At 43.6% G+C, this 27,980-nt stretch overlaps 1 protein-coding gene across 16 annotated transcripts in view; it reads left to right on the forward strand.

The window, feature by feature from the left end:
* The window catches only part of DTNB (dystrobrevin beta), a 387,737-nt gene that overhangs the window by 155,298 nt on the left and 204,459 nt on the right, over positions 1–27,980 (forward strand). For 15 of the 16 annotated variants that reach the window (XR_005595613.1, XR_005595609.1, XR_005595612.1 and 12 more), the window contains one exon: positions 9,986–10,110. Coding sequence is in view for 10 of the 16 variants with exons in the window: in XM_039528646.1 (XP_039384580.1) it covers positions 9,986–10,110 (125 nt within the window). In the remaining 6 variants the exon portion in view is untranslated. Of the gene's footprint in view, positions 1–9,985; positions 10,111–12,156; positions 12,484–27,980 lie in introns of those variants that run through there. The other variant, XM_039528648.1, reaches the window with a different exon arrangement.

Below are 27,980 nucleotides of genomic sequence, written 5' to 3' on the forward strand. Positions count from 1 at the left end.
TCTGTTCCTTCAAGGATGTTCCTTCCCTCTTGAGAATGTCTGAGGGCACGTTCTAATTGTATGAGGATTATGCACCTCTGAAAATTTTAAGACATTACCATTTTCAGCATTCACATCAAAATAATTGGAATATGTTTGTAAGTAATTCCTTCTAAATATTCACTGCTGGAAGGGAGAACATTGTTATCCACTATGATCACTTTCATTAATTAGAACTCTAAAACTTAGACAAAAATCATCACTATGTGGAATGTGGGGCAGTCTACAAGTTGGCAAGGAGCTTCTTTCTGTGTATTTCTGTTAAACAGGTTACATAAATATTGAGTGGTGCTTTGGTCAGATCGGAGTAGCAGCCGTGTTAGTCTGTATCCGCAAAAAGAACAGGAGGACTTGTGGCACCTGAGAGACTAACAAATTTATTTGAGCATAAGCTTTCATGGGCATCCGATGAAGTGGGCTATAGTCCACAAAAGCTTATGCTCAAATAAATTTGTTAGTCTCTAAGGTGCCACAAGTACTCCTATTCTTTTTTAAAGATTTATGTAGTAGATCTCCATCTATTTGGAAGGAGTACTTTTCCTGCTTGATGAATATAATTATGTATATAAAGCACTCAAATACCATGGTTATGGAATGAAGACCTAGATAGGTGCATGTGACTGCATTATCCATTGATTAAGTGACTTTTCAGTCAGCTGCCACTTGACAAAATCATTGTTTTATTGTTACATTTTATTTTATTTTATTTTATTACAAAGCTGAGCCCAGTAGCCTGTCTTCCAACAGTGGCCAGTGCCAGGTGCCCCAGAGGGAATGAACAGAACAGGGAATCATCAAGTGATCCATCCTCTGTCACCCATTCCCAGCTTCTGGCAAACAGAGGCTAGGGACACCATCCCTGCCCATCCTGGCTAACAGTCATTGATGGACCTATCCTCCATGAACTTATCTAGTTCTTGTTTGAATCCTGTTATTGTTCTGGCCTTCACAACATCCTCCGGCAAGGCATCCCACAGGTTGACTCTGTGTTGTCTGAGCCTCTTCGGCTTCCAGAAAATTGAGCTTGCATATAGACTTTCCTGTGATAAATCAGATATTTAAGGAATAGTCTCGGGGACGATGTGCAATTATAAATTGGAGTGTTTTTAGGAAAGGAAGTTGTCCTAAAGATGATAATAGAATCATAGATATGTAAGGGCAGGGACACAGAGGTTATCAGCTCCAGCCCCCTGTGTTGAGGCAGGACTAGGATATACTTAGACCAGTGTTTCTCAACTTGTTTATCATTGTGGGCCACATATGCGGACCACAGTGTGTTACGTGGGCTGCAGGTTGAGTGCCACAGCGCCCTCTGCCCCCAAACCACCCACAGTCCCCTATGCCCAGCGCTTCCGCCCAGAGTGGGGCCAGGAGTGGAGCCCTGGGCTCGGGACCGGGCAGGCGGACCCCACCATGCGGGGCCAGGCAACAGCCAGTGGCAGCAGCCAGATCCGGATCCTGAGTGCCGATGCATGGGGATGGGCAGCTGAGACCCGAGTGCCACAGTGTGCAGATGGGCAGCCCAGACCCCCAGCAACGGGCCAGGAGTGAAGTGCCCAGCACAGGCCGGCAGCCAGGATCCGAGAAGTGGGGCCAGGAACGGAGCCCCGACTAAAACCTAGGGCTGATGCAGCACACTAGCAAACCCCTAGTTCCCAGCGCCCCCGCACCCAAACCTACCCATAGACCCACTCTCCTGCCCCCTTAATACCTGCGCCACTCACCAGGCCCCTGCTGGCAGGAGCACGGGTGCAGGCTGCAAGACGCTGTCTCCCCCTCAACCAGCCCCAGCCTCTGCCAGACCAGGAAGGCAAATGTTGAATTTTTTTTAGCACACAACTGGGCCGCAGCTGTGAGCTAATTGGGCTGAATGTGGCCCGTGGGCCGCGGGTTGAGAACTGCTGATGTAGACCATTCCTGAAAGGTGTTTGTCTAACTTGTTCTTAAAAACCTCCAATGCATGAGGTTTGACAACCTCCCATTCGAACCCTATTTCAGTGCTTACCTGTCCTTATAGTTTGAAAGATTTTCCTAATATCGAACATAAATCTCCCTTGCTGCAGATTAAGCCAATTACTTCTTCTCCCACCTTGAGTGGACATAGACAGTGGTCAATTGTTATCCTTGTTATAATAGCCCTTTCCACATTTCAGAGCTATTATCAGATCCCCCTAAGTCTTCTCAAGACTAAACATACCCAGTTTTTTAAACCTTTCCTCAGAGGTCAGGTTTTCTAAACCTATCATCATTTTTGTTGTTGTTCTCTGGACTCTCGCCAATTTGTGCACAACTTTCTTAAACTGGTACCCAAAACTGGACATAATATTCTAGCTGAGGCCTCAGCATTGCTGAGTAGAGTAGGACAATTACCTCCAGTGTCTTACATACCACACTGCTGCTAATGCACCCCAGAATATTTGCCTTTTTCTCAACTGCACCACAGTGTTGGCTTATACTAAATTTGTGATCCACTATAATCTCCAGATCCTTTACAGTAGTACTACTGCATAGCCAATATTTCCCATTTTGTAGCTGTGCCTTTAATTTTTCCTTCCTAAGTGTAGTACTTTGTACTCCAAGCCCGTTTTGAATTCTAATCCTGACCTCCAGAGTGTTTGCTATTCCTGCGAGTTTGGCATTCTCTGCAGGTTGTAAAAGCATACTCTCCTCTCCATTATCCAAGGCATTAATGAAAATATTGAATAGTGCTAGACTCAGGATAGACCCAGTGGAATCCCACTGGATATGGCCTTCCAGTTTGACAGTTAACCACTGCTAACTACTCTTTGAATGTGGTCTTTCAATCTATTATGCACCCACCTTTTAGTAATTTAATCTAGACCCATTTTCCCAGTTTGTTTATGAGAATGTCATATGGGACTGTGTCAAAAACATTATTAAAATAAAGATAAATCACTTGTACAGCTTCCCGCCATCCACTTCACCAGTAATGCTGTCAAAGAAGGAAATTAGAATAGAATATTAAGGTTGGAAGAGACCTCAGGAGGTCATCTAGTCCAATTCCCTGCTCAAAGCAGGACCAACACCAACATCCCAGCCAAGGCTTTGTCAAGCCAGGCCTTAAAAACCTCTAAGGATGGAGATTTCACCACCTCCCTAGGTAACCCATTCCAGTGCTTCACCACCCTCCTAGTGAAATAGTGTTTCCTAATATCCAACCTAGACCTCCCTCATTGCAACTTGAGACCATTGCTTCTTGTTTTGTCATCTGCCACCACTGAAAACAGCCGAGCTCCATCCTCTTTGGAACCCCCTTTCAGATAGTTAAAAGCTGCTATCAAATCCCCCCCTCACTCTTCTCTTTGCAGACTAAATAAGCCCAGTTCCCTCAGCCTCTCCTCATAAGTCATGTGCCCCAGCCCCCAAATCATTTTCATTGCCCTCCACAGGACTCTCTCCAATTTGTCCACATCCCTTCTGTAGTGAGGGGACCAAAACTGGACACAGTACTCCAGGTGTGGCCTCACCAGTGTCGATTAGAGGGGAATAATCACTTCCCTCAATCTGCTGGCAATGCTCCTGCTAATACAGCCCAATATGCTGTTGGCCTTCTTGGCAACAAGGGCACACTGCTGACTCATTTCCAGCTTCTCGTCCACTGTAATCCCCAGGTCCTTTAGGTTGATTTGGCATGACTTGTTCTTGACAAATCCATGTTGTCTATTATTTATTACCCTATTATCCTCTTAAGTGCTTACCAATTGATTGTTGAATTATTTGTTCCAGCATCATTCCAGATCTCAAAGTTAGGCTGATTGCTGTATAGTTCCTCGGGTCCTCTTTGTTCCCTTTTTTAAAGATAGGTACTATGTTTACCCTTTTCCAGTCCTCTTGAAGCTCACCTGTCCCGTATGAGTTCCCAAAGATAACCACTAACACTTCTGAGATTCCTCCAACTATTTCCATAAGTACCTGGATGAATTTCATCAGGCCATGCTGACTACATCTGATTTGTCTAAATATTCTGTAACCTGTTCTTTCCTTATTCCGGCTTTTGTTCCTTCCAGCTTGTAGTTATTATTAAGTGTGTTGAGCATCTGGTTACAATTAACCTTTTTAATAAAGACTGAAGTAAAATAGGCTTTAAATCTCTCAACCTTTTTTATGTGATCCATTAATAGTTCTCCTTCCCCACTAAGTTGTGGGCCTACACTTTCTTTTGTCTTGCCCTTGTTCCTAATATATTTAAAGACCCTCTTGTTATTGCCTTTTATGTCCCTTGTTAGGTGTAACTCATTTTGTGACTTAGCCTTTCTGATTTTGTCCCTACGTTCTTGTGCTTTTTTTTTGTATTCTTAGTAATTTGTCCATGTTTCTAGTTTTTGTGAGATTCCTCTTTTTTTTTAGGTCATTAAAGAGCTCCTGGTGGAGACATAGTCATCTCTTACTATTCTTCCTATCTTTCCTTCACATTGGGATAGTTTGCTGTTCTACTGTCTCTGAGAAACTACCAGCTCTCCTGAACTTATTTTTCCCTTAGATTTTCTTCTCATGGAAACTTACCTACGAGTTTTCTGTGTTTGTTAAAGTCTGCCTTTTTGAAGTCTTTTGTCCCTATTCTGCTGCTCTCATGCCTTTCCTTCCTTAGAATAATGAAATCTATCATTTCATGATAACTTTCACCCAAATTACCTTCAATCTTCAGATTCACAACCAATTTCTCCCTTGGCTGGGTTAGCTATGCTGGCTGAGTCCTGTAGTGTTTCATAGAATCATAGAATAGAATCATAGAATATCAGGGTTGGAGGGGACCTCAGGAGGTCATCTAGTCCAACCCCCTGCTCAAAGCAGGACCAATTCCCAACTAAATCATCCCAGCCAGGGCTTTGTCAAGCCTGACCTTAAAAATCTCTAAGGAAGGAGATTCCACCACCTCCCTAGGGAACCCATTCCAGTGCTTCACCACTCTCTCAGTGAAAAAGTTTTTCCTAATATCCAACCCAAACCTCCCCCACTGCAACTTGAGATCATTACTCCTTGTTCTGTCATCGGGTACCACTGAGAACAGTCTAGATCCATCCTCTTTGGAACCCCCTTTCAGGTAGTTGAAAGCAGCTATCAAATCCCCCCTCATCCTTCTCTTCTGCAGACTAAGCAATCCCAGTTCCCTCAGCCTCTCCTCATAAGTCGTGCTCCAGCCTCCTAATCATTTTTGTTGCCCTCCGCTGGACTCTTTCCAATTTTTCCACATCCTTCTTGTTGTGTGGGGCCCAAAACTGGACACAGTACTCCAGATGAGGTCTCACCAATGTCGAATAGAGGGGAATGATCACGTCCCTCGATCTGCCAGCAATGCCCCTACTTATACAGCCCAAAATGTCGTTAGCCTTCTTGGCAACAAGGGCACACTGTTGACTCATATCCAGCTTCTCGTCCACTGTAACCCCTAGGTCCTTTTCTGCAGAACTGCTTCCTAGCCATTCGGTCCCTAGTCTGTAACAGTGAATGGGATTCTTCCATCCTAAGTGCAGGACTCTGCACTTGTCCTTGTTGAACCTCATCAGGTTTCTTTTGGCCCAGTCCTCTAATTTGTCTAGTCCCTCTGTATCCTATCCCTACCCTCCAGTGTATCTACCACTCCTCCAAGTTTAGTGTCATCTGCAAGCTTGCTGAGAGTGCAGTCCATGCCATCCTCCAGATCATTAATGAAGATATTGAACAAAACCGGCCCCAGGACCGACCCTTGGGGCACTTCACTTGAAACCGGCTGTCAACTAGACATGGAGCTGTTGATCACTACCCATTGAACCCGACGATCTAGCCAGCTTTCTATCCACCATCCAGCCCATACTTCTTTAACTTGCTGGCAAGAATACTGTGGGAGACCGTGTCAAAAGCTTTGCTAAAGTCAAGGAATAACACATCCACTGCTTTCCCTTCATCCACAGAGCCAGTTATCTCCTCATAGAAGGCAATTAGGTTAGTCAGGCATGACTTGCCCTTGGTGAATCCATGCTGACTGTTCCTGATCACTTTCCTCTCCTCTAAGTGCTTCAGAATTGATTCCTTGAGGACCTGCTCCATGATTTTTCCAGGGACTGAGGTGAGGCTGACTGGCCTGTAGTTCCCCAGATCCTCCTCCTTCCCTTTTTTAAAGATGGGCACTACATTAGCCTTTTTCCAGTCATCCGGGACCTCCCCCGTTCGCCATGAGTTTTCAAAGATAATGGCCAATGGCTCTGCAATCACATCCGTCAACTCCTTTAGCACCCTTGGATGCAGCGCATCCAGCCCCATGGACTTGTGCTCGTCCAGTTTTTCTAAATAGTCCCGAACCACTTCTTTCTCCACAGATGGCTGGTCACTTTCTCCCCATACTGTGCTGCCCAGTGCAGCAGTCTGGGAGCTGACCTTGTTTGTGAAGACAGGCAAAAAAAGCATTGAGTACATTAGCTTTTTCCATATCCTCTGTCACTAGGTTGCCTCCCTCATTCAGTAAGGGGCCCACATTTTCCTTGACTTTCTTCTTGTTGCTAACATACCTGACGAAACCCTGCTTGTTACTCTTAACATCTCTTGCTAGCTGCAACTCCAAGTGTGATTTGGCCTTCCTGATTTCACTCCTGCATGCCTGAGCAGTATTTTTATACTCCTCCCTGGTCATTTGTCCAAGCTTCCACTTCTTGTAAGCTTCTTTTTTGTGTTTAAGATCAGCAAGGATTACACTGTTAAGCAGCGTAGATGCAGTGTAAGTCGTCAGAAGGCATATGCTGGCATAGTTATACCATCTCCCTAACAACATTAGCTATGCTAGCTGAAGCACTCTTCTGTAGGCATAGCTGCATTTACACTGGGAGTTTTGCTGGCATAGCTATGTTGGCTGGGTGTATGTGATTTTTGTTCACACTCCTAGACCACACAGCTGTTCATGCAAAACTTTGTAGTATAGACCAGGCCTTAAATGCAATTTCTTGTATGAATGAAAGATACTAACCTGTTGTCACCCAGTACAATTTTGGGAGAGACTCTTGTGTCTTGCTTCTCAGTGACCACTCCTCTGCAGCTTAAAGTCATGAGCCATATATAGCTTTTAAGGTTAATATGAGAATGATATTGGTGAAGACTTAGAAAACTTTTAGAATCTTGCTGGTAACTGCACATGTAAGCAGAAGGGTGGAAACAAGCTTGTCTGTGAGGCATCCTTTTTAGAATCGCCAAGTGTGCATTTGCACATTTTTCTAATGTTAAAGCTAGTAGACTCTGAGGAAATGTAACCTCTCTGTAGGATTAGCTCATTCTTTTTATCTGATTCACTTCGCTAGTTAGATCTTTAACTCTTTGAAGCTGGAGCCATTTCTACCACTGGATGTGTACTGTGCCTTGCACAATGGATCCCTGATCCTGACTGGGGCCTTTGAGTGTTAGTCTCAGTCACTGTGTTTATTTAACCAATTAATTATTTTAGAAAAGGTGAGACTGCGGTTCTTAACTACTAATACTTATCTATTAATTATCAAAATACAAATGACAACTGGGCTGTAAAATCACTCCCAACTTTATCACAAGGTATACATTTGATACAAGGTACTCTTCCTTTCTTAATGCCTTAAATTTGAAAGCGCAGAGAATACATTTTTTTATCCACTGATTAATATGAGATGAAAAGCAAGGTTTCTTACTACCTTAATTTGTTACGCTGTCAGTTCCAGAGACTCACATCCAAGTGGGATACCGTTTGCATTCAATGGCTTTAAATTAATTCATAATGGACTTCTTTGGCATCACAAAATGACTACACAGTTGCAGATATCTACAGACAATGTTTGCAGATCGGCTGCAGATACAAATGTTGTAGCCATGCAGGGCCCTACAAATGACACTGAAGGACTGATAAGAAGTAGGAGGAGAACCAAGAGAAGACAGTGCTATAGAAACAAAGGTGACAGGGGGACAGGATTCAACGTGAGAGTAATCATTAGTTATGAAAAGTACAAAGGAAAAGGATGGTATAGAAATCACTAGATTTGGGAAAGAAAAAGATGGTTAGCGATCATGAAAGCGCAAGTTTGGTAGAGTGCAGAGGGAGGAAGCAGGATTGGAGAGGAGAGAGGATTCAGTGAGATAAGAAGGAAGGAAAAGCAAGGGATGGAAATAGCCCATTCGGGACGTAAAGAGAAGTAGAACAGTAGTTGGGGGGGCAATTGGGTGCAAAAGCTGTTTAGGTTATTTATTTATTTTTACAATGGAAGAATACTGGAGCCTGGGTTCTCGTTTGAGTGGAAGGAGTCAGATTATAAGGAGAGGTTGAGGGTGAAGCAGAGAAAATTGAGGGGACAGCTTATGGTAAGGGAAATAGAGAATTAAGTGAATGACCATCAGTCAGTGACAGGAGGGAAAGGGTGTGAGGAGGGAAAGAAACAGTGATGGGATGGTAGCACTTGGACACAAAAGTGATGCATGAGTCATAGACGTAAGGGTAGAGGGAAAGTGATCAAATCTGAACTGATGTTCAAATCAGTGCAATCCTGAGAAGAATCCTGGGGAAAAGGAGCTTGAGGATAGAGTGGAGGGTGACAAACGATGGGAGCTGTAGAGTGAATCGTAATGGGGGAGGGAAAGAGAACAGCTGTTCGTGGAAGATAACCTTGAAGGAGGAAAGGGTGAATTTGTAGTGGAGGAAGTCTGTGTGATCCCTGGATTTTCTCCACAGATTTTCAGCAGTACAGGACTTGGATGGAGGAAGTGGTTTATGGTTATTTAAGTGGATGGTGCAATGGGAGAGGGACAAAAATATTAAGGGTGAAGAGGGTGGTTTTTGGGGAGTCAACTATAAAGTCAGTGGAGGTGAGTGAGAGAAATGGAGGGGATTCACAACTGCTGGGAATTCAGGGATATTTATGAATTTGGAATCATGGAAGAGCTGGGGGACGGTGGGCAATATTATAAGAAAAATATTGGTCAAAGAGACGGTCCCCTTATTCCATTCAACAAATGGGAATTACGTTCTCCCATTTTTTACAGGATAATATATTTGGTACACAAAAACATTACCTTAAACTCAATAATATGTTAATAAGTTAGAAAAAATAATTAGTCTCACTGTCCCTAGGTTTATTTAACTAAGTCATTGTGGTGAAAAGGGTGAGGGTTAAGCCATGAGGACACATTTTCAGCCTCATAACTATATACATGAAATTACAACCTATAACATTACTATAACAACAATGATCAGTGCATCATGAGCCTTCCGAAGACACCCGACATGACAAACTTTGCATTGGATACCACACAATCATATTATAAGGATGAACATGGAGGTGCGGGGGGTTCCCCCAAGGCACAGAGCGTCACAAATAGCTATCTTCTTCATTTCAGTCTTTCTGAGGTGAAGCCCATGTGGCTTGCTTCTATCCCCGACAGTACTCCTCTCAGGTTTGCTACCATATATGAATGTGATGTAAATCCTTAAGACAAAAAACATAGTAGTTGTTGATAGTTAAGAATCGTCCACCCTTGTGATGAACTTGACTAAGTATCCTTAAGTGTTTTTTTCCTTCTTCTGTTTAAGCAGCACCTGCTGTGTTCTAAAGGGAGAGGTGGTGGCAGGTTCTGATGGGTGTATCATATTTCAAAATTATATCTCAAAAGGCCACTTAATAGCTGAAATACCATGACAAAGACTAATGACCTTTTGGTGTGACCTTGATAGAAAGCTCAGAGTTCACATTTGAGATATTTCTTGATTTAGCAGTCTAATGAATGAGTCTACCATCTTTCAAAATTCCAGCTTAACAGGAATGTAGAGATTAATTCAGCCACTCACCCTGTTTACAGGGTCTGAATTGTACTGGATGCATGACTTCGTACTAATCAGCTAGATATGGTATTTACACAAAGATTTTCTAATGTGGGATATTTTTGAACGTCTGTGCTCTTTCCTTGCACAGATTGATCTACTCATTGTTTGACTTTCTTTAAAAAACAGAAATCGCCTGCCAAGAAGCTGAGCCATGCAATTAGTAAATCTCTTGGTTGTGTGCCCACTAGAGAACCATCTCATCCTGTATTTCCTGAACAGCCAGAGAAGCCACTTGATCTTGCTCATATCGTGTGAGTATCCATTTGTATGTATCTTTCATTTAATCAAAACTTAAAACTAAATTGATACCAAAGTAGCTGTTTGCAGACGTATTTGACTGCAGAATTTGTTTTTTTAGTTCCATTTGGATTCACTATGGAATTTTTAAGAGATGTGGTTTTGTAAGTCAGAAAGGATCCCTTAAACAGATTTATCATTTTACATGAGTTTGTTCTCTGGAAAAATGTTAAATAAGTAAATGGGCTAGATGGACCTTTGCTCTGACCCATTATGGCCGTTCTTATGTTCTAAAATAAATATTCTGTTAGCAGAAGAATGACTGATACATAATGTATAGGTAACCATCATCATCATGTTCCCATTATGCCTCTGGCGTTTAGGGCAGTGACGAAGCTCCTCCAATCTTGTCTGTTTCTGGCAAGTCTTTCAATGGTTCCCTAGCTGTGCCCCAGGTTTTTCAGCTCAGCTGCCACAGCTCTTCGACATGTTATTTTCAGGCAGCCTCGTTTTCACTTGCCTTTAGGTGTCCATCTTATTGCTACTCTGCTGATGGAATCAGTTTCCATCCAAAGCACATGGCCAATCCATCTCCAACACCTCCTGGCAATGATGGTGCTCATATCCTCTTGGCTGCACTGTGTCAATAGATCTTAATTTGAGATTGTTCTGGGCCAAAAGATATGGAGGATTTTTCCGAGGCAGGTTGTATAGAATGAAGACAGTTTGGACATGTCATACTTTCTCATTCCCCAGCTTTCTGCACTATAAAGTAGTGTTGAAAGTATGCAGCTCTGATAAATCTTGAGTTTGGTTTTTGTGTTGTATTTTGAAGATTTCCAGACTGTATTTAAGCTCCTGAAGGTGTTCCTGGCTTTACTGATTTTGTTGCGGGTGTCCTGGCTTGTTCCACCATCCTGGCTGATGGTGCTGCCCAAGTATGTGAATGTTTCTACATTTGTGAGAACATCATCCTTTATCCGTACTGGGGGTGGTGAGGCAATATTAAAGGTCATGATATCTGTCTTATTGCAGTTGATTTTCAGTATGAGTATGTTTATTTATAGATAATGTATTTTCTGGATTTTAGCCATATATTTTATTATATTCTATCTGTGCTTATTTATTAAGAATTCAGTTTTACAAAGTACTGAGTATCCTAAGCACTTACACGCGTGAATGGGAATTGAGCTACTCAAAGCCATGTCAGATCAGGTCCTGTCTTATTTATTTTGCTTGTCATTAAACTGCATTAACAAAACTGTCATTTAAAGGCTGTAACTACTTCTGAGTTCATATTTTATAGGACACTCTTAAAGTATCTGGTGCTGGTGGTTGATCCTGAGCCTGGTGTAAAATTGTGGCTTGCTGTGGACCCTGGCTTCACAAGTTATTTATTTTTGTCTCACTGATTGGTCTCCTATGCTTTTCTGTTCAGTGGTGTTATCTCTATGGTTTCAATGTGGCAGAATGGTTTTACCAAAGAGACATTGTCATATTGGTACAATGTGGACAGATCTGTGATCAATCTGGTATTTTTGCTTCTTGGTCTTATCAGTTCTAGACATCAAAATCAGAATTCATGAGATAATTGAAATTGTGTCAGCATATACATATCATAAGCTTGACTGGTAAAGAGACAACGGTTAATAGCACTCTAAGTTTTGCAAAAGTCACAAGTTTTTCATGTCGGCAAAAATTAAGCAAAATGATTCAGAGAAAAACAAGAGAAGAGAAGCAAAGCTATGGGGACATAATTTAAATAAAACTGAGGACTCTAGTTTCATACAATATTCAGTAAGGACACCAACACCGCAGCTTTAAGACTGAATTAAGTTGGTACCATTGCTGTTTTCATTTATCCTTGTCAGAAAGACAGATTTGTCTTAAGAGGTTTTCTCTTCTTTTTACAGTCTCTGAATTGAAAACCAGGATATCCGAATTTTAGTGTCTCGGTCTTTGAAAGTTTAATATTAAACAGTTCCACTTTGACCTTTACTAATGCCTTGTGATTTTGATTGACTGGCCCTTTTATCATCTCCTTTTAACTGTTTTGACAGTCACTGAAGAAGAGCTGGAGACTAGTCTGTCAAAATACAGAATATTGGAAAGGCGAGAGTAGTACAGTAGTGACGATGATTATAATATAGTGGAATGCTGATCTGTCTTCCCCTTATAAAGAACACAGAAGAAACTGTAGCTTGACATGAATGTAAGTAGGAATAGGAAATGATACCTACTGTAGTCCATTCTTGAACTTTTTGAAAGCTATAGTTTTAAGCTATACTAATTCATTCTTGGCCACATGATTCTTTTCCAGCTTTTGTATCAGCTTTTTGTGTCACATGCTTACTGTGGCTTTAATCCTATGCAGCAGGAGTTGTTGGATCTGATTTAACGGGATATAATTGTTCTACTTTTCTCTGTTAAATTGGGTTAATAAAAAGAACATTTCTATTAGTGCTACTCTTCATTTCAGAGTTAGAAGTGGTATGTTATTGTAACTTAATGACTCCCCAGGTTAACAAAACAAGCAGGAAGCAAATTGTCCATAATATTAGAAACAATAGTTAACCACATGGACTGGCTGAGACATGTTGTGGAAAATCAGCTTGAGTTGTTAAGCTCTTAGGCGAGGTTTGCTGCTGTGGGGGTGCTGCCCAGTCTGGTGGCAAGTGATACTTACTATCTGCATTGTTTAGATTTTCACATAATTCCAAGATCATTGTGGATCAATGTCAGTTCATGTTTTCTTCTTTGGATTCTCTCATTGAGTTCCTCCATTTTGAGCTTTTTACAAGGAAAAACAGTACTATAACATGTATTACTTGTTCATAAAGAAGGACCTTATTCTGTGACTCTGCATGAAAAGAATATATGCAAGTAGTTTCAAGTTAATATGACTGTTTGTGTAAGATCTAATTCCAAAACTACCAGTGGAAGTTTTACCTATGGCACAGATTAACAAGTACATTGAATTATTTCTGTCCTCTGCTGGGAGACATTAATTGATTAATGGATCAAATGAATCTGTGCCAAGAACTTAGTGGTTGAATTTCCCCCATCTTTCTTTATATAAAACACATTCACCATTGGATAGCTTCACTTAGTGCAGCACATTAACTCTAGCCAGGCCCTGCAGTCCATTCCCTTCAAAACCTGGCCTAATACTACCCAGCCACTCAGATGACATATTATGCTGTAGAACAGCACAGATGGAAACCCTCACAACCAAGACCAGGATCTTTAATTTATTAATTGAAATCCAACTAAATATTTCAAGGATACTTAACCATTTCAGTTTCCTTTCAAATGGATGTCCAAATTACTACCAATACCTGTTAACACATTTTTCAACTAATTATCATCCTCTTTAAAGATGATTTCATTTGATCTGTTCTTGCTCTTGCCCAAACATGCAATATCATGTTTCAATTCAAATGAGTACATTGCCATTTAAATAATAACCTAATCTTCAGAGTCACGTATTGAACCTTTGTGAAACCTACAAAACTGCTTATCTTCATACACTTCACTCTTCTGTATAGTTTGAGATATGGGAAACTCCAACAGTTTTAGACAAGGGATAGTGTAATCCAATGGTGAGGACACTGGATTGGGTGTCATAAAACCAGGTTCTTCGTCAAGTGCTTGTTCACATCGATTCCAATCAGGGGTGCGCGCGCTGCATGCGTGGTCGTCGGAAAGTTTTCCCTTAGCAGCTCCCGTCGGGTCGGCTGTGGAGCCTCCTGGTGTGGCACCTTCGTGGCACTCAGTATATGACCCTGCCGACCCGACCCTCTTTCAGTTCCTTCTTACCATACATGACAGCCATTGGAATAGCATTCGCTTGCTCAGCAAGGGCTTTCCTTAGCGTTTCTCCCTCGTTAGTTGTTCTAGTTACTTGTTTTAGTTTACATAGTAGATAGTTGAACAGTTTAGATAGTCCCTAACCCCTCCATGGCATGCCGTGACCCCAGGGCTTTAAGCCCTGTGTTGCTTGCAACAAGCCTATGCCCATTAGTGACCCCCACGACTCTTGTTTAAAGTGTCTGGGGAAGGCACACCAGACTGAGAAGTACAAAATGTGTAGGACTTTTCGGCCGAGAACCAAAAAGGAGCGAGATTTCTGCCTCTAGTAACTTCTCATGGAATCTGCTTTGCGTCCCCAGCCTGCTGCAGACCACCAGGACCCGGCACTGAGCGTGTCCGTATGGAGGGCTCTGGCATCGGTACTTGATATGGTGCCAAGGAAGGACTCTAGTACAAGAGACCCTCGGCACCAGCGCTTCCCAGCACCGCAGCCAGGGGCAGTGGCCCGGCACCGTTTGACTTTGTCGGTGCTGCACAAGTGGCATAGGAAGACTGAAAGGGGGTGCTCACTGGCTCCGAAAGCCATGGGACCATCGGGGATGCACAGACGCACCCCAGAATGGACTCAGCCCCAAAACAGCATGAGTCAGTGCCGCTGATTTCAGTGCCTCAGAGGGGACCGTTGAGTCCGGCACTCAGCAACTCTCTGTAAGGGCAGTACCAGGTGGAGGAGTTAGAGCCACCCTCCACCCCAGACACTTCACAGCCCCCAGTTCTGAGGGACAAGCCTCCGGTACTGATACGTCCAGTACCATCTAGAGGCAAGCCAGCTATGATGTGATGCTCCCAGTCCCTGGCTCGGCACCATCCGTGGCACCGCTTCCAGTCACTTTCGCTGTGGCACCGCACCCCAGCACCAAGCTCTGTAAGAGCATCTCCAGCACCGGTGCAACACTTCCCCTCTCTGGCACCGATGGCAGACGGCACTGACCCACGGCACTGGGCCCTCGTCCTCTATCACTGACACCGGATACTTGGCACCAGTCTCTGGAGAGGTCGACCGGCACCGGTCCCCCGCCTCATCTGCATGACACTGGTCTCCTGTGCATGGCCCTTTGGCACCGCCTTGGTCATTGCGATCAGGAACAGGATCCACTTCCTTGGACTCTGACGGTGACTCATATTATTCCCAGGGTAGTTGGTATAGGTCCAAGAGGCGGCGAAGGCAGTGGCAGCCCCCAGCGCAATGGCCCTTGTGGACTCACTGGGCTTACCATCAGGCCCAGGCCTCCCTTTCACGGGGTTCATGGTCAGTTACCTCAGAATACCAACCCTCTCACTCTGCCAGGGACAGGCCTACACCTCAGGGATCTGAAGCCACCCTGACCCAGCTGCCCCCTCAGGCTCAGGCCGCTGCCATGGCGACTCCAGCACAGGACCAGCCGCAGGGTCAGGCAATGGCCACTTTGACTATAGCTGCCGCAGGGGCAGGCACTGACCAAGAGGAGGTCAGGGAGCCAAAGGAACAGGAGGAGATGGTACTTCCTCTGGCCACCTTGTCTTCGTCCCCTGACGAGGCTGTGGCAGGGGCTTCAGCTTCGGGCCCTCCTCCAGTTGACCACAGGGCACATCTGGACCTTCTGAGAGGGATTGCCCGCAACATGGGGTTGCAAGCGCAGGAAGTGGTCGAGGCCGAGGACCCCATGGTGGACATTCTTACTCCTGAAGGTCCATCGCAGGTAGCTCTGCCATTAATCAAGACAGAGTAACATCACGACTCTGTGGCAGACCTTGACCTCAATTCCGCTGACCGCCAGGGCTGTAGAACACAAATACTTCGTCCCTTCCAAAGAACAACAGTTGCAAGAAGGTGAGTAGCTATTCCATTTTATTCCCAGTTCTGCCTCTGTCCTGCCGTGTGACCTTGGACAAGTCACTTTGCCTTTCTGTGCCTCTATTTCTGTTTTCACCCTTGTCAGCTAGGTCTTCAGAACAGTGACTGTCTCTTACTCTTACAATTCCTAGTACAATGGGCCCCCGATCTTGGTTCAGGCCTTGAGTTGCTACTGTAATACAAACAAAAATACTACGTTCAAGGAAAATAGCTAAAAAGTATTTACCTCCCACATTTTCTTCAGGGAGTATAGTTTCATGTCACTCTATAAAGACATTGACTACACCCAGTCCATATAGATGAGAATATACACTATGATGAAACAGTATTATTTTTTTAAAGCTATATAATCCCTTTGCATTTAGGTCCAGACTAGAGCTGTAGTCACAGCTCACAATGTAGAGAGGGTGTGAAGGAGTTGTGCTGCAACAATAGCTGCTAGTGAAATTCCCTTACTCAGTGAGAATTCTTTCCGGGGCTCTGTTGGAATAGCACTGCTCAAACGGGGGGTCACAAGGTTCTTTCCGGGGCTCTGTTGGAATAGCACTGCTCAAATGGGGGGTCACAAGGTTCTTTCCGGGGCTCTGTTGGAATAGCACTGCTCAAACGGGGGGTCACAAGGTTACTACATGGGGGGTCGCGAGCTGTCAGCCTCCACCCCAAACTCTGCTTTGCCTCAAGCATTTATAATGGTGTTAAATATATAAAAATGTGTTTTTACTTTATAAGGGGGGGAGGCTCAGAGGCTTGCTATGTGAAAGGGGTCACCAGTACAAACATTCTTCACCTTTTGAAAGTGTGCAGTGTGCACCCCATCCCTGCTGTTATGCTGGCTCAAGTGGTGGGTGCAAGGAGAGGATGACCATATACAGCCCTGTCTTTTCCCTTTGACTCTCCTTCTAGTCCTCCCTGGGGGGAGGGATAGCTCAGTGGTTTGAGCATTGGCCTGCTAAACCCAGGGTTGTGAGTTCAATCCTTGAGGGGGCCACTTAGGGATCTGGGGCAAAAATTGGTCCTGCTAGTGAAGGCAGGGGGCTGGATTTGATGACCTTTCAAGGTCCCTTCCAGTTCTAGGAGATTGGTATATCTCCAATTATTACCTTTAGTCCATTCTGCCACACCCACCATGCAGAACTGAACAGGATCAGGCACAATCTGGTTCCTGATTAATAGTTTTTTGAGGAAGGGAATGTACTGACCATCAAAACTCTTCATACCATTAGCAGAGAATCCTAGCTGTTGAAAATTATCTCATCTTCATTCTGCAAAGACAAATCAGGCCTCAGACTTTTACAGTTCCATCATAAAAGCAAGAAAGTAAAATAATTCTTTGGATCATGGATAGCAGCTAAAGTACCAGGCCAACCTTTACAATTAGGCCATTCTGATCTGTGTCAATGAACAGGATAATACCATGTAGTAGATGGTGTAATATCAGGAAGCTCTGCAGATGTAAGAGTTCGTTCAGTTTCACAAAATAGTCCTGGTGGCCACTTACAAACAGCGAAGGTTACAGAGAAAGGGTCACCCCACTCCATCTGCAGCAGAGTTGAGAAATGCAGCTATCCTGGTCACTGTGGGGTTGTCAAGACTGCAGAAAGGTTTTTTTCTGAGCTTGGTCATGATCTTTGCTACCAGAGATACTGGTGGATTAGCATATAGGCATTCTACTCATCAGTGGATGGAGGAATCCCTTTCCAGCATAGTGTTCTGCTAATGACATGTACTGAAGACTAGGTATTTCTTCCTTGTTTGTCTGAATCTAGTTTTAAAGACTTCGTCCATCAGTGCTCATTTCCCAGCTATCTTTGCCCAATTGTGAACTAGTCTGCAGCCTTTACAATGTTCTTTACTACCTACCAACTTTGAAACGAAATATTACATGAAACATTAAATATTAAATCATAGTCCCTTGCCAATGTCATTTATTAAAAAATGGATAATCTTTTTTATGAGTGCTCCTTAACTGGAAACTTTCAACATGTTTAAATCTGAGTAAAATAATGGTATTGACTATCGTACAAGTTAAAAGGTAAATAGGCGCTATTTAAAATCTGCAGAAATGTTGAGCTCTCATCTGGTGATGTGATGGAATTTAAGTTTATACGGATCATTTTGTTGTGGAAATTTTAAAAAGTAATTAATAACCACACTAAACAAATAATTGTATGCCAATGTGACATTTAATTCCAGCTGCTGTAGTAAGCTTTGCCAGTGTTTGTGCTGTTAGCATAAAATTAAACATAATGAGATTGATGGTTTCAGGTAAATGCTCAGTAAACAATAGCATACATCACAGGAACGCTTCCTTGTCATTCAGAATACATTCACAGCCCCCAAAAGAAACTCAGGGCTAAACCAACCAGGGGGATAAAAATGCATCTTATTTCAAGAGAGGGCAGGAGGAGAAGAACCAGATTTTTTGTATGTTATGGAGGAAGCAGGAGCAACGTTTGGTGACAGCATTGGTATGAGGGGAAGGAGAGGGAGGAGACAAATTATGCCCAGTTTGTGAACCTAATTGATAGGAGGGAATGGTGTTTTCAACAGTGGAGAAAGGAAATGGAAAAGGTTTAGGGAAAAAGTAAGCTTTGCTTGGACCACATCTAGCTTAAGCGAGTGGCAGGCCATCATTGTATTAACAGTAGTTAGACTGTGGGACTTAACCTAATGGCTCTGAACTGAGGGAAACAAGTCAAATGTGAAGAGGACTGTACATTTTGAATAGATTTTGGTTGTTGGCCTGTTCTTTCACTCCCTTCTGCCAAAAACATTTTTCCAGTTCTTCTTCAACTCTTCTTGTTTTTACAGTAACCAACTCTTTTCTCTGAGCAGACTGGTTCTCGCCTTACTCCCTTGCAATCCTTGCCATCACTGTCAACAGTTAAAATCCCTTTCTTCTTTTGCATTCCTCCTCTTTCAAATCCCTTGACCTATGACTCTGAATCAAATTTAAACTCCTTGTCTTTCTCTTGAAGAGATACAGCTACACCCTTGCCTACATCTCAGCCCACATATCTTCCGAGGGTACTCCTCTCCTCCATTCTCTCTGTGCACTTCACTTTGCTCAAGCCTCTGGTCTAACTGCTCCCTTCATTTTTTTCTTCTACTCTTGACTTCACACCATCTGCCATGCTGTCTGGAATAACCTTCTGCACCATTCATCCCACTCTTCTTTTTCAGTCGCTCATAACTTTAGTCTACATTTCTCATATTTGTTCACATCTCAGAGATGAAGTTTTTAGGAATAGTTGGCAAAATGAGTGAATCCATTTTTCGGTTGGATCAGAAATTCTGCACTCTAACTGAAAACAGTTGAATCTGGAAACTTGGATATTTGTGTATGTTTCACTGAGACTTAGGCCTGGTCCACACTAAAAAGGGGGTTCGAATTAGGGTACACAAATTCAGCTACGGGAATAGCGTAGCTGAATTCGAAGTACCCTAATTAGAACTACTCACCCGTCCAGACGCGGCGGGGTCGAACTCCGCGGCTCCCCCGTCGACTCCACCACCGCCGTTTGCAGTGGTGGAGTACCGGAGTCGACCGCGGCGCTTCCGGAGTTCGAACTATCGCGTCTAGATCAGACGCGATAGTTCGAACTCCGAGAAGTCGAACTCACCGCGTCGACCCGGACGGTGAGTATGGACCTGCCCTTAAAGAGCAGATTTAAAGAAAAGAAGCTCAGTGCTATTAATGAAATGAAAAATTAAATTCAGCAATTGCATGTGCAGGAGGACTTTTCAGTTTTATCAAATATATTTTAACAATGAATTTGTTAAGGTATGCCTTCTTGCCTACTCCAGGAGCTTACAAAGTCATTTATGGAGAACTGAGCCACTGGTTATTCAGACCCACACTTGCTATAGTCTGTGGGGCATTGAAGGCTTTGGAAGGAAGGTGGCTGGGAAGTTTTGTATAATAGAAATGATAAAATTTATGTTTAAAACCTATTTAGGAATGATACCCTGGGAAAAGGGGAGGAGCAGCACTCTATCTCAAATAAGATTATCTGTTTTTCTCAAAAAGCGTTGCATCCAACATGGAGAATTCTATATTAGACCTTATCTTGACTGATAGAGGAGTTGATCACCAAACTAAAAACAGAACTAGTGGAAGCTTTAGGTGCAAGTGATCATAATTTGATTACATTTCTTATGAGCTTGAGTTAGCATAACTTCATCACACTTGCTCTCTGCAGTCAATCCAATCATTCCATTTAGCTTGAATGTTTATTTTGCAGTGGCTGCTCTGACTTGAGCTAGACTAATTCTAGAGGAGTTAATTCATGTGTAGATAACTCAGGTTAACTCTGCACTAAAGACAGCCAAAGAGGGGTAAAAATGAAGAGAGTTGGTTGGGGAAGTGGGACAGATGGCATGATGGGACTTTTATAAGATACAGTGATGCTTTAATAGCAACCAGAGAGGAGGTTGAAGTTGAAGTCAATTAGAGAATCAGTGCAGAAAAAGGATTCTTTCCTTAAATTATAAAAGGGTTTTAATCTACTTTATTTTCAGTTTGCTAATGCAAAGTACTGTTATAATTATCTCCTTGTTTCTGTCCTGTCAGTGAGGTAACATTAACACACCACCTACTTCTGATTTACGGTAAATCTAAAGGTTTTTTGTCTTTCATAATTTTTTGTCATAGAACAATTAGTAAATATTTAAATCCAAATTCCTTGTCAGATATGGCTCATTTTGGGTTGATTTCATAGGTTCTTATGGGCCAAATTCTTTATACCTTTGCAGCCCCATTTACTTCAGTTTAGGCTCAATATTAGGGAAAGCATGTTGAGATGAGAGATTATTTTGTAGAATAATGTCCTGAAGATAGAAGTAGATGTAGTGCTGATGACAACTCACTGATATAGGGGAAGGGATCTATTGAGTGATTTTTCCAACTCAAATGGAGTACAGATATCCCTTCTGGTTGTTGCTCAACCATCCCTGAGACTTCTTAAATACTTCTGAGGAATAACAATTTTTGCACAAATAAATGTTAGTCTTTAAGGTGCCACTGGAGTCCTCGTTGTTTTTGTGGATACAGACCTACACGGCTACCCCTCTGATTTTGTGCCTGGGGAATAGACCTTCAAGATTTCACCAAGTGTTCAGGTATTGTCAAAAATATTTCCCTGGCGGGAGGATAAGCCTAGGCCTTCCTATAAAGTCTTCATCCCTTACTTCATATTCTATAATTTGAACACTGTGCTTTACTATTTGTATAATTTACAGGAACATAATATGAACTTTTTGGACCAATGGACTGTGTTCAGCAAGTGGTGTTGCTGTCTCCTTGGTTTAAGAAAGCAAATTTGATTACATGGGTAAACAAGTGAACAGCTTCCCCAGCTCCTCCTTTCTGAACAACTGCAATCCTGATACATAGAATTTATCACAGATAAATGATAAATTTATCATTTATCAAGGCAAATTTTACTTGATAATCCCTATTTTAGAATATGGAAGCACGTCATTATGCTTTATACAGAGAGCTCTAGACTTTATTGCAATGGAAGATTCTTTTGGTTATCTACAGTTAACCAGAATTCAACACAACATTTGAAACAAAACAGGTCAGAGTACTTGAAAATGTATGATAAGGCAAGGCTTGAAATGTTTACCAGACACCTACTAGCCACAGAACTAGACATGTTAGCCACAGATAGATATAGAAGATGCCAGGAAAGCTTTATCAGTAATGTCTAGGATCAGTGTCTTGTTGATAAAGCCAGCCCCCGGCCTTAGAATCATAGAAGATTAGGGTTGGAAGAGACCTCAGAAGGTCATCCAGTCCAATCCCCTGCTCAAAGCAGGACCAACCTGAACTACTTCAGCAAGTGGGAAGAGGTAGAATGCTTGGGAAATGTACAAGATGATATCCCTTGATCCTGCTTGGGGTCCATCTTTTGTATCAGCCTCTGGCAATGAGGTGTCTTGGAAACAGTAGTCTTTCCCTCGCTCTTTAGCTGGTTAAAGGGAAGAGCTTTTCACTACTCTGCTCCAAATACTACTGTTTTTTGGTGGTTCTCTGAAAAGTTGCCTCTGCAGATACCTCTGCATCTGCTCAGAGCTTCCTACAGCAGTAGCAGCAGAGTAAAAGTTATAGTGATGTTTGACAGTTAACTGCTGCCCACAGGGTTTTGAATAGAAGCAATGAAACTGACCAGAGTCGTCATGTTAATTTCACTCTACCACTGCCCAAGAGTTTTTTTGGGGAAAAATATCCAATAAATTGTTTTTAAATTTTCAGATGAAATAAAATTCCTCTTTTCTATTGGCAATATAGCTGATGTGTTCCTATCCTGCAGATAAGTACTTTTACCACAGCTCTTGATCAAGATCCTACCTGTTTTTTTAATATGTAAGGGAGAATCATCTACAATATTTTATTATAAGACCCGCAGAGCCTTTTGTCAAGAAATAGCATTAAGTCTCACACTTGAATCCCTGTGGTGAGCTGATCATCCTCATGTCATTTCCTGATACTGGGGCTAAGAACAAACAGGATCATCTCAGTTACTTTTTTATAAGCAGCTTATGCAGAATTTACATTTAACTAGGAAATTTTTGCTTTTAAAACAATCAAGCTGATCCTCTGTTCTTTAGGTAACTCTTTAAACAGCCAGTTTGCTGGAAACAATGTCAAACTCAATTTCTAGACTGAATTGATAGGTATATAAAGCAGTATAATAAAGAAGAACGGGAGGTCAGATAATAGCCAGATTACAACTTTGCCCTGCATCTCCATTGTAAAAGGAAAGTATGGTTTTTTCTATCAACAAAGTGAACATTTTGTTGATGCCTACAACTCCTGTTAGCCACACACTTCCCTTATTGCCTCCTGCAAACTAGAGGAGGGAAAGCCCCAGTCCTTCCAACATTAGGAAGTTGGTTTGAGACACTCAGCGCTCCTGTGCACCACCCAGGGTCCACAGGTGAGTATTCTTGACCCACAAAGGCTCATAGAAGTGAGGTTCCCATTTTGAGAGTCATTGGAGGTCCTACAATATCAAGCTTGCTTTCCACAAGTTGGTGGGCAGGGACTAAATGAATGCCTTCCTTCAAGCTGAACGTTTTCCTTTAAGCATAGATCAGTTCCCCATTTATACAGTATGTAGTTTTAGAGGTTAGGACATCGCTTTCTGTTGGGGAGAGCGAGAAGGATGGAAAACTTCAACAACTGACATTGAGATGTACAGACTGAAATTGTGGAAATATTCTTTGGTATGAGAGGCCAATAGAGAATGAAAATAGAGATTGGAAATAGAGAATGATGTGTGAATAAAAATGTTTTGAGTTATATCTCAAAATATTTGAAAAGGAATTGAAAGCTTTATACCTCAGTAAAGCTCCATTTTTCCTTTTAACTGTCCCCTCTTAGTTTCTGCTGCCAGTCTGCAGAATATTAGCTCTGTCAAAAGCATCTCTCATCAAAAATCTCTTCAAGTTTAAAATACTCAGTGGGAAGAAAATTGTGACAAGTCATCTGAAAGGTAAAGTGACTAGTTTTAAAATACTGTAGGATGCTTCTAAAATAGTATTATACATAAGAGTTCCTTTTGAAGATTTTCAGAATAACCTTCAGAACATCAAAATGTGTGTTTGTCCTGGTTTCAGCAGTTTAATTAGTTTCCATATATAATAGCAAACATTGCAAGCTGTTAGACTTTTTTTTTTAAAGGGCATTTTCAGGCCCTTTGACAGAACCACTGTTTAAATTGTACCACCTTTATTTAACTGGACAGCACAGTTCTAAAAGATTTAGTTGCCTCTGAATTCAAAACATGTGCTGTATTTATATCTGTGGCAGCCAGAAGTGATGCAGAAGGGTTACAAGATGCCCTTAGCAATAAATGGGAGGGCTGGGTCAGGTTGTTGGAAACAACTCTATGCATCAAAGATACACTATATACCTTCACCAGGAGAAGTTGGTCCAATAAAAAAATATTGTCTCACTCACCTTGTCTCTCTAATATTCTGGGACCAACACGGCTACTACACTGCACACACACATCAAAGAACAGTAGCTATAAGACTTTGAAGTTATCCCCACGCATCATTTGATAATACTTTATTGGGAGACATGTATTGAACTCCCAGATGCTTTTGGATTCAGGGAGTGTGATTTTGCTAACTGTTAGTACTGAACCAGTGCCCCAGTAAGTTTGCAGAGGGCTTTGTGTTACTGAAGCAGCCACCTTTTGAAGGGAGGGATTGCTCAGTGGTTTGAGCATTGGCCTGCTAAACCCAGGGTTGTACGTTCAATCCTTAAGGGGGCCATTTGGGGACTGGAGTAGAAATCAGTCTGGGGATTGGTCCTGATTTGAGCAGGAGGTTGGACTAGATACCTCCTGAGGTCCCTTCTAACCCTGCTATTCTATGAGAGCTACATAGACCAGACACAAAATTGTCAGCATTTTTTAATGTTCCCTTCATGTCTAATGTTGGGTTTCCCCTCAATGGCTGTTGGGTGTAAATAAATCAGAGATTTCCTTGTAGCTGGGCCTAAGCACTTTTCTGTGAAACCTGCCTGTAGAACCTTATCAAAAGGCCTTGCAAGCCTTTTGAGCCAAAGATCCCTCTTTTCAGTCTGAACTTACCAACTTCAAACTATTTTAAAGCATTTTCAGTTAAATTTAGTCTAAATTAAAATTTGAAGCTAATTCTGCAATATTGGGCAAAATCCAGCTGTGCTAGAGGTAGAAGCAGCTGATGGTGCCACCGCACTCCTTGTTGGTTTTGTGGATACAGACTAACATGGCTACCCCCGCATCGGATTCTGCACCATGCTCCACCTCTGGTGTCAGCGGGGCTGGGGGTAGTTTGTCCGTGATGGCCAGAGAGGAGTGGTGGGAGTATGGAACCGACATCATCAGTATGCCCCAAGGGTTCCAACAAGGCCATTGAGCAGGCCACTGCCGCAGATACCGTGCCAGTCTAGCAGGTCGACAGTGATTCACGCTTTCTTGGTGAGGGGTTGAACTCCAGCTCGCACTCAGACCATTCCCCGTCCGGTGACCAAGGTGGGGCTGTGGAAGCCTGTGTCAGCCGACTGACCCTTGCCAGAGACCGGTGTCTGGGGGGGGGTTGATGCCTGCCCATCAAGTGGCACCAGAGTGGTAGAGACCGATGCTGTGACAGGGAGAGTCCTACACTGGTGGGTACTGACACCTGGGAGATCATTTAGGCAATAGTGACCTGCGCCGGGGCAATCTGTGGCAAGAGGCTGGCTGGTACCAAGAGTACAGAGACTGGTGCCTTGATTCCAGCATTCCATACCTCGAAGGAGAGCACGGTGCTGTAGACCTGGGTTTTCTGGCCAGAGACAGAGGTTGTGGAGCCGGGGTCCTAGGCTGTGGGGATGGGGACGGGGACATACACCAGAGATTCATGGACCGGTGGTTCCCCACTGCCCTTAGGGGTGTCTCATGGCTGGCTTGCCCTTGGATTGCAGAACCTTAGCCAAGTCTGGCACCTGGCGCAGCATCTGCGGTGTCGGCAGGCCCACAAGGTCTTTGGTGGCCTGTGCCGCTTCAGGCGATGAAGGCCCTAGGAGGAGCCAGATCCCCTGCCGCTTCCGGGAGTCGGAGGCAGATCCCTGGCTGTGCCCCCTGAAGCTCAGGGGGCGGGGCACATGGCCTGAACTAGGTCCTTTACCCAAAGCCCCCTTCTCCTCCTTAGATGGTGCCAGGGAGACCTTTTTCTTCTGCCTGTTGTAACCCATGGGGCATACTGATAATGTCGGTTCCATACTCCTGCCACTCCACTCTGGCCGTCTTGGACAAACTACCCCCAGCCCCGCCAACACCGGAGTCGGAGCATGGTGCAGAATCTGATGCGGGGGCAGCACAACAGGCTCCAGTGTCTAAGGAGCCATCCCCAGAAGGGGAAGGGGCACTCGCCCCTCCCCCTGCAATGCACTCGTCATCTTCATCACTAGACAAAGGAGTGGCAGGGCCCTCTCAGACTGGCCGTCTCTCCCCCCCCACCCCCGACGACTTTAAAGAGCACCAGACAGTCCTTAAAAGCGTGGCTGTCAACTTAAACCTGGAAATTGAGAAGTTGGCGGAGCAAACAGATGACCTTTTCAATGTCCTATCTTCCACCACCCTGGCCCATATGGCACTGCCTGTCCACCTAGCAGTCCTTAAAATTGCAAAAATGCTGTGGCAGGCCCCCTCTTCCATTCCACCCACTTTTAAAAAGGAAAAGAAGTACTACATCCCCACAAAGGGGTTTGAATGCCACTATAAGCACCCACCAGCTGGGTCACTGGTTGTATCTGCAGTTAACGAGAAGGACAGGCAGGGCCAGATGCCAAGAGACTGAATTTTTTTGGCAGAAAGATTTATTCGATGGCCAGTCTGCAATTTTGGATGTCTAACCACCAAGCCCAGTTAGGCAGGTACAATTTTAATCTGCGGGACTCCCTTGGTAAATTCAAGGAGGCCCTCTCACAGGACAGTGCCCAGGAGTTCTCTGCTTTAGTGGAGGAGGGCAAAGCAGTGGCGAAAGGTGCCCTCCAGATGGCCTGGGACGCAGCCGAGTGGGCGGCCGGATTGTTGCCTCTGTGGTGGTAATGCAGCTCTTGGCTGCAGTCCTCAGGGTTATCCCAGGAGATGCAGTCCACTCTCCTGGACCTCCCGTTTGAGGAAGCAGGGCTCTTCTCCAAGCTCATGGATGCAAGGCTGCATGACCTTAAAGACTCCTGTGCCACCCTCCGCTCCCTGGGCCCTCATACTCCTCAGCAAGCTAGGAAGCAGCTCTGTCCTCCGCCTCTTTCACCTCCTCTGCCTAGGTCCTGGGGGGCTGTAGTAAAAAAGAACAGAGACAAGGGGTTTAAACGACAATGCCCCTTGTTCGCCTGCTCAGCCTGGCCCTTTAAGACCCCAGGGAAGCCAGAGACAGGCATTTTGAGGGTGCACTCAAGGACAGTGCCCCAGTCACATCCCAGGATCCACCTTTTCATTCTTTCCTCAACCACCTGCGCCCCTTCCAGTCAGCTTAGTCACGGCTAAGCTCGGACCATTGGGTGCGTAACATAATCTCTTTGGGCCACACCCTACAGTTCAGTAAAGCAGTAAAAGATCTACATACATTTTTAAGCTTATCAGTGGCATCCATGAGTCCTATGTAGAAGCTGGTAGGTCCCAGGACTGCCAACTCTTTCTCAGAGATGCCCCACCTTGCCTTCCCCCTTGAACAAAAGGTCCTTTTGATGGATCAAAATGAAGGCTGCTCAGTCAGGTTAAACTCAGCCTTTTATACCAAAAATCCTTTCTTTATCTCCCTTGGCCTCCCGATCTGAACCAGTTTATGCAGGTCCCCTTAGGGATGGTACTTCTCTGGAGCTGTCCTTACCTGCCCCAGAAGTAATTATACCCTCCCTCCCCCTCTGAACCCCAGGGTTATTTAGTTCCTGGAGGGGCTATTGTCACCCTCCCCCATGGAGTAAAATACAGTCCTAGCCCACAATACATGTACAGATAACCTTCATAAAGTGAATACAATAGTCCTCAAGGATATTGCACATGGTAAATACTGACTAGGACAATCAAAAGAACAGATCCTTGTGGCGCTCCTGAAGGAAAAGGTCTGGTGGTAGAGGTGCAATTTCTCATTTCTACCTTGTAAATGTGGTCCTGGAGAATGAGAGTCAAATAAATTCACAGCATTTCTTTGGACCTTTGTTTGCCTCCTTTTCAGGAAAATAGTATCCTCTGACGTTGTCAAGTTGCTGCAGTGTGGTCCCAGAGCAAGAAAATGGATATTTGCTCCTTATCCAGGGATAAGAGATCAGCACTACATATGCTGTTTCTGTACCTCATCCTGGCCTGAAGCTACTTTTTGATGCATCCGGTATATTGGATATGAACAGATATGTGTTGATGGCATCCTTTGCAAGCATCTCAATAAGGCCTGTTGTATTAATTCAGATGGAATATAGGGGCCAAAGGATGTTAATATAACCCAGTCACTGTTCAGCATTAAACAGTTTTAAACAAGGTTAAGGTTTGGTATATAGAAATTTCAGCCTGCTTGGTAGCATGGCAAATACACCATCAAAAATCTTGTTTAGCCTTTTATTAAAGAAGCAGAAAAGAAGGAAAAACAGTTAAAGCATTTGAAGTGTAAAATATTTAGTAAGACTTAACAAAACCCCTTGTT

The sequence above is a fragment of the Mauremys reevesii genome, linkage group 3 (assembly GCF_016161935.1).
Source record: "Mauremys reevesii isolate NIE-2019 linkage group 3, ASM1616193v1, whole genome shotgun sequence".
NCBI lineage: Eukaryota > Metazoa > Chordata > Testudines > Geoemydidae > Mauremys > Mauremys reevesii.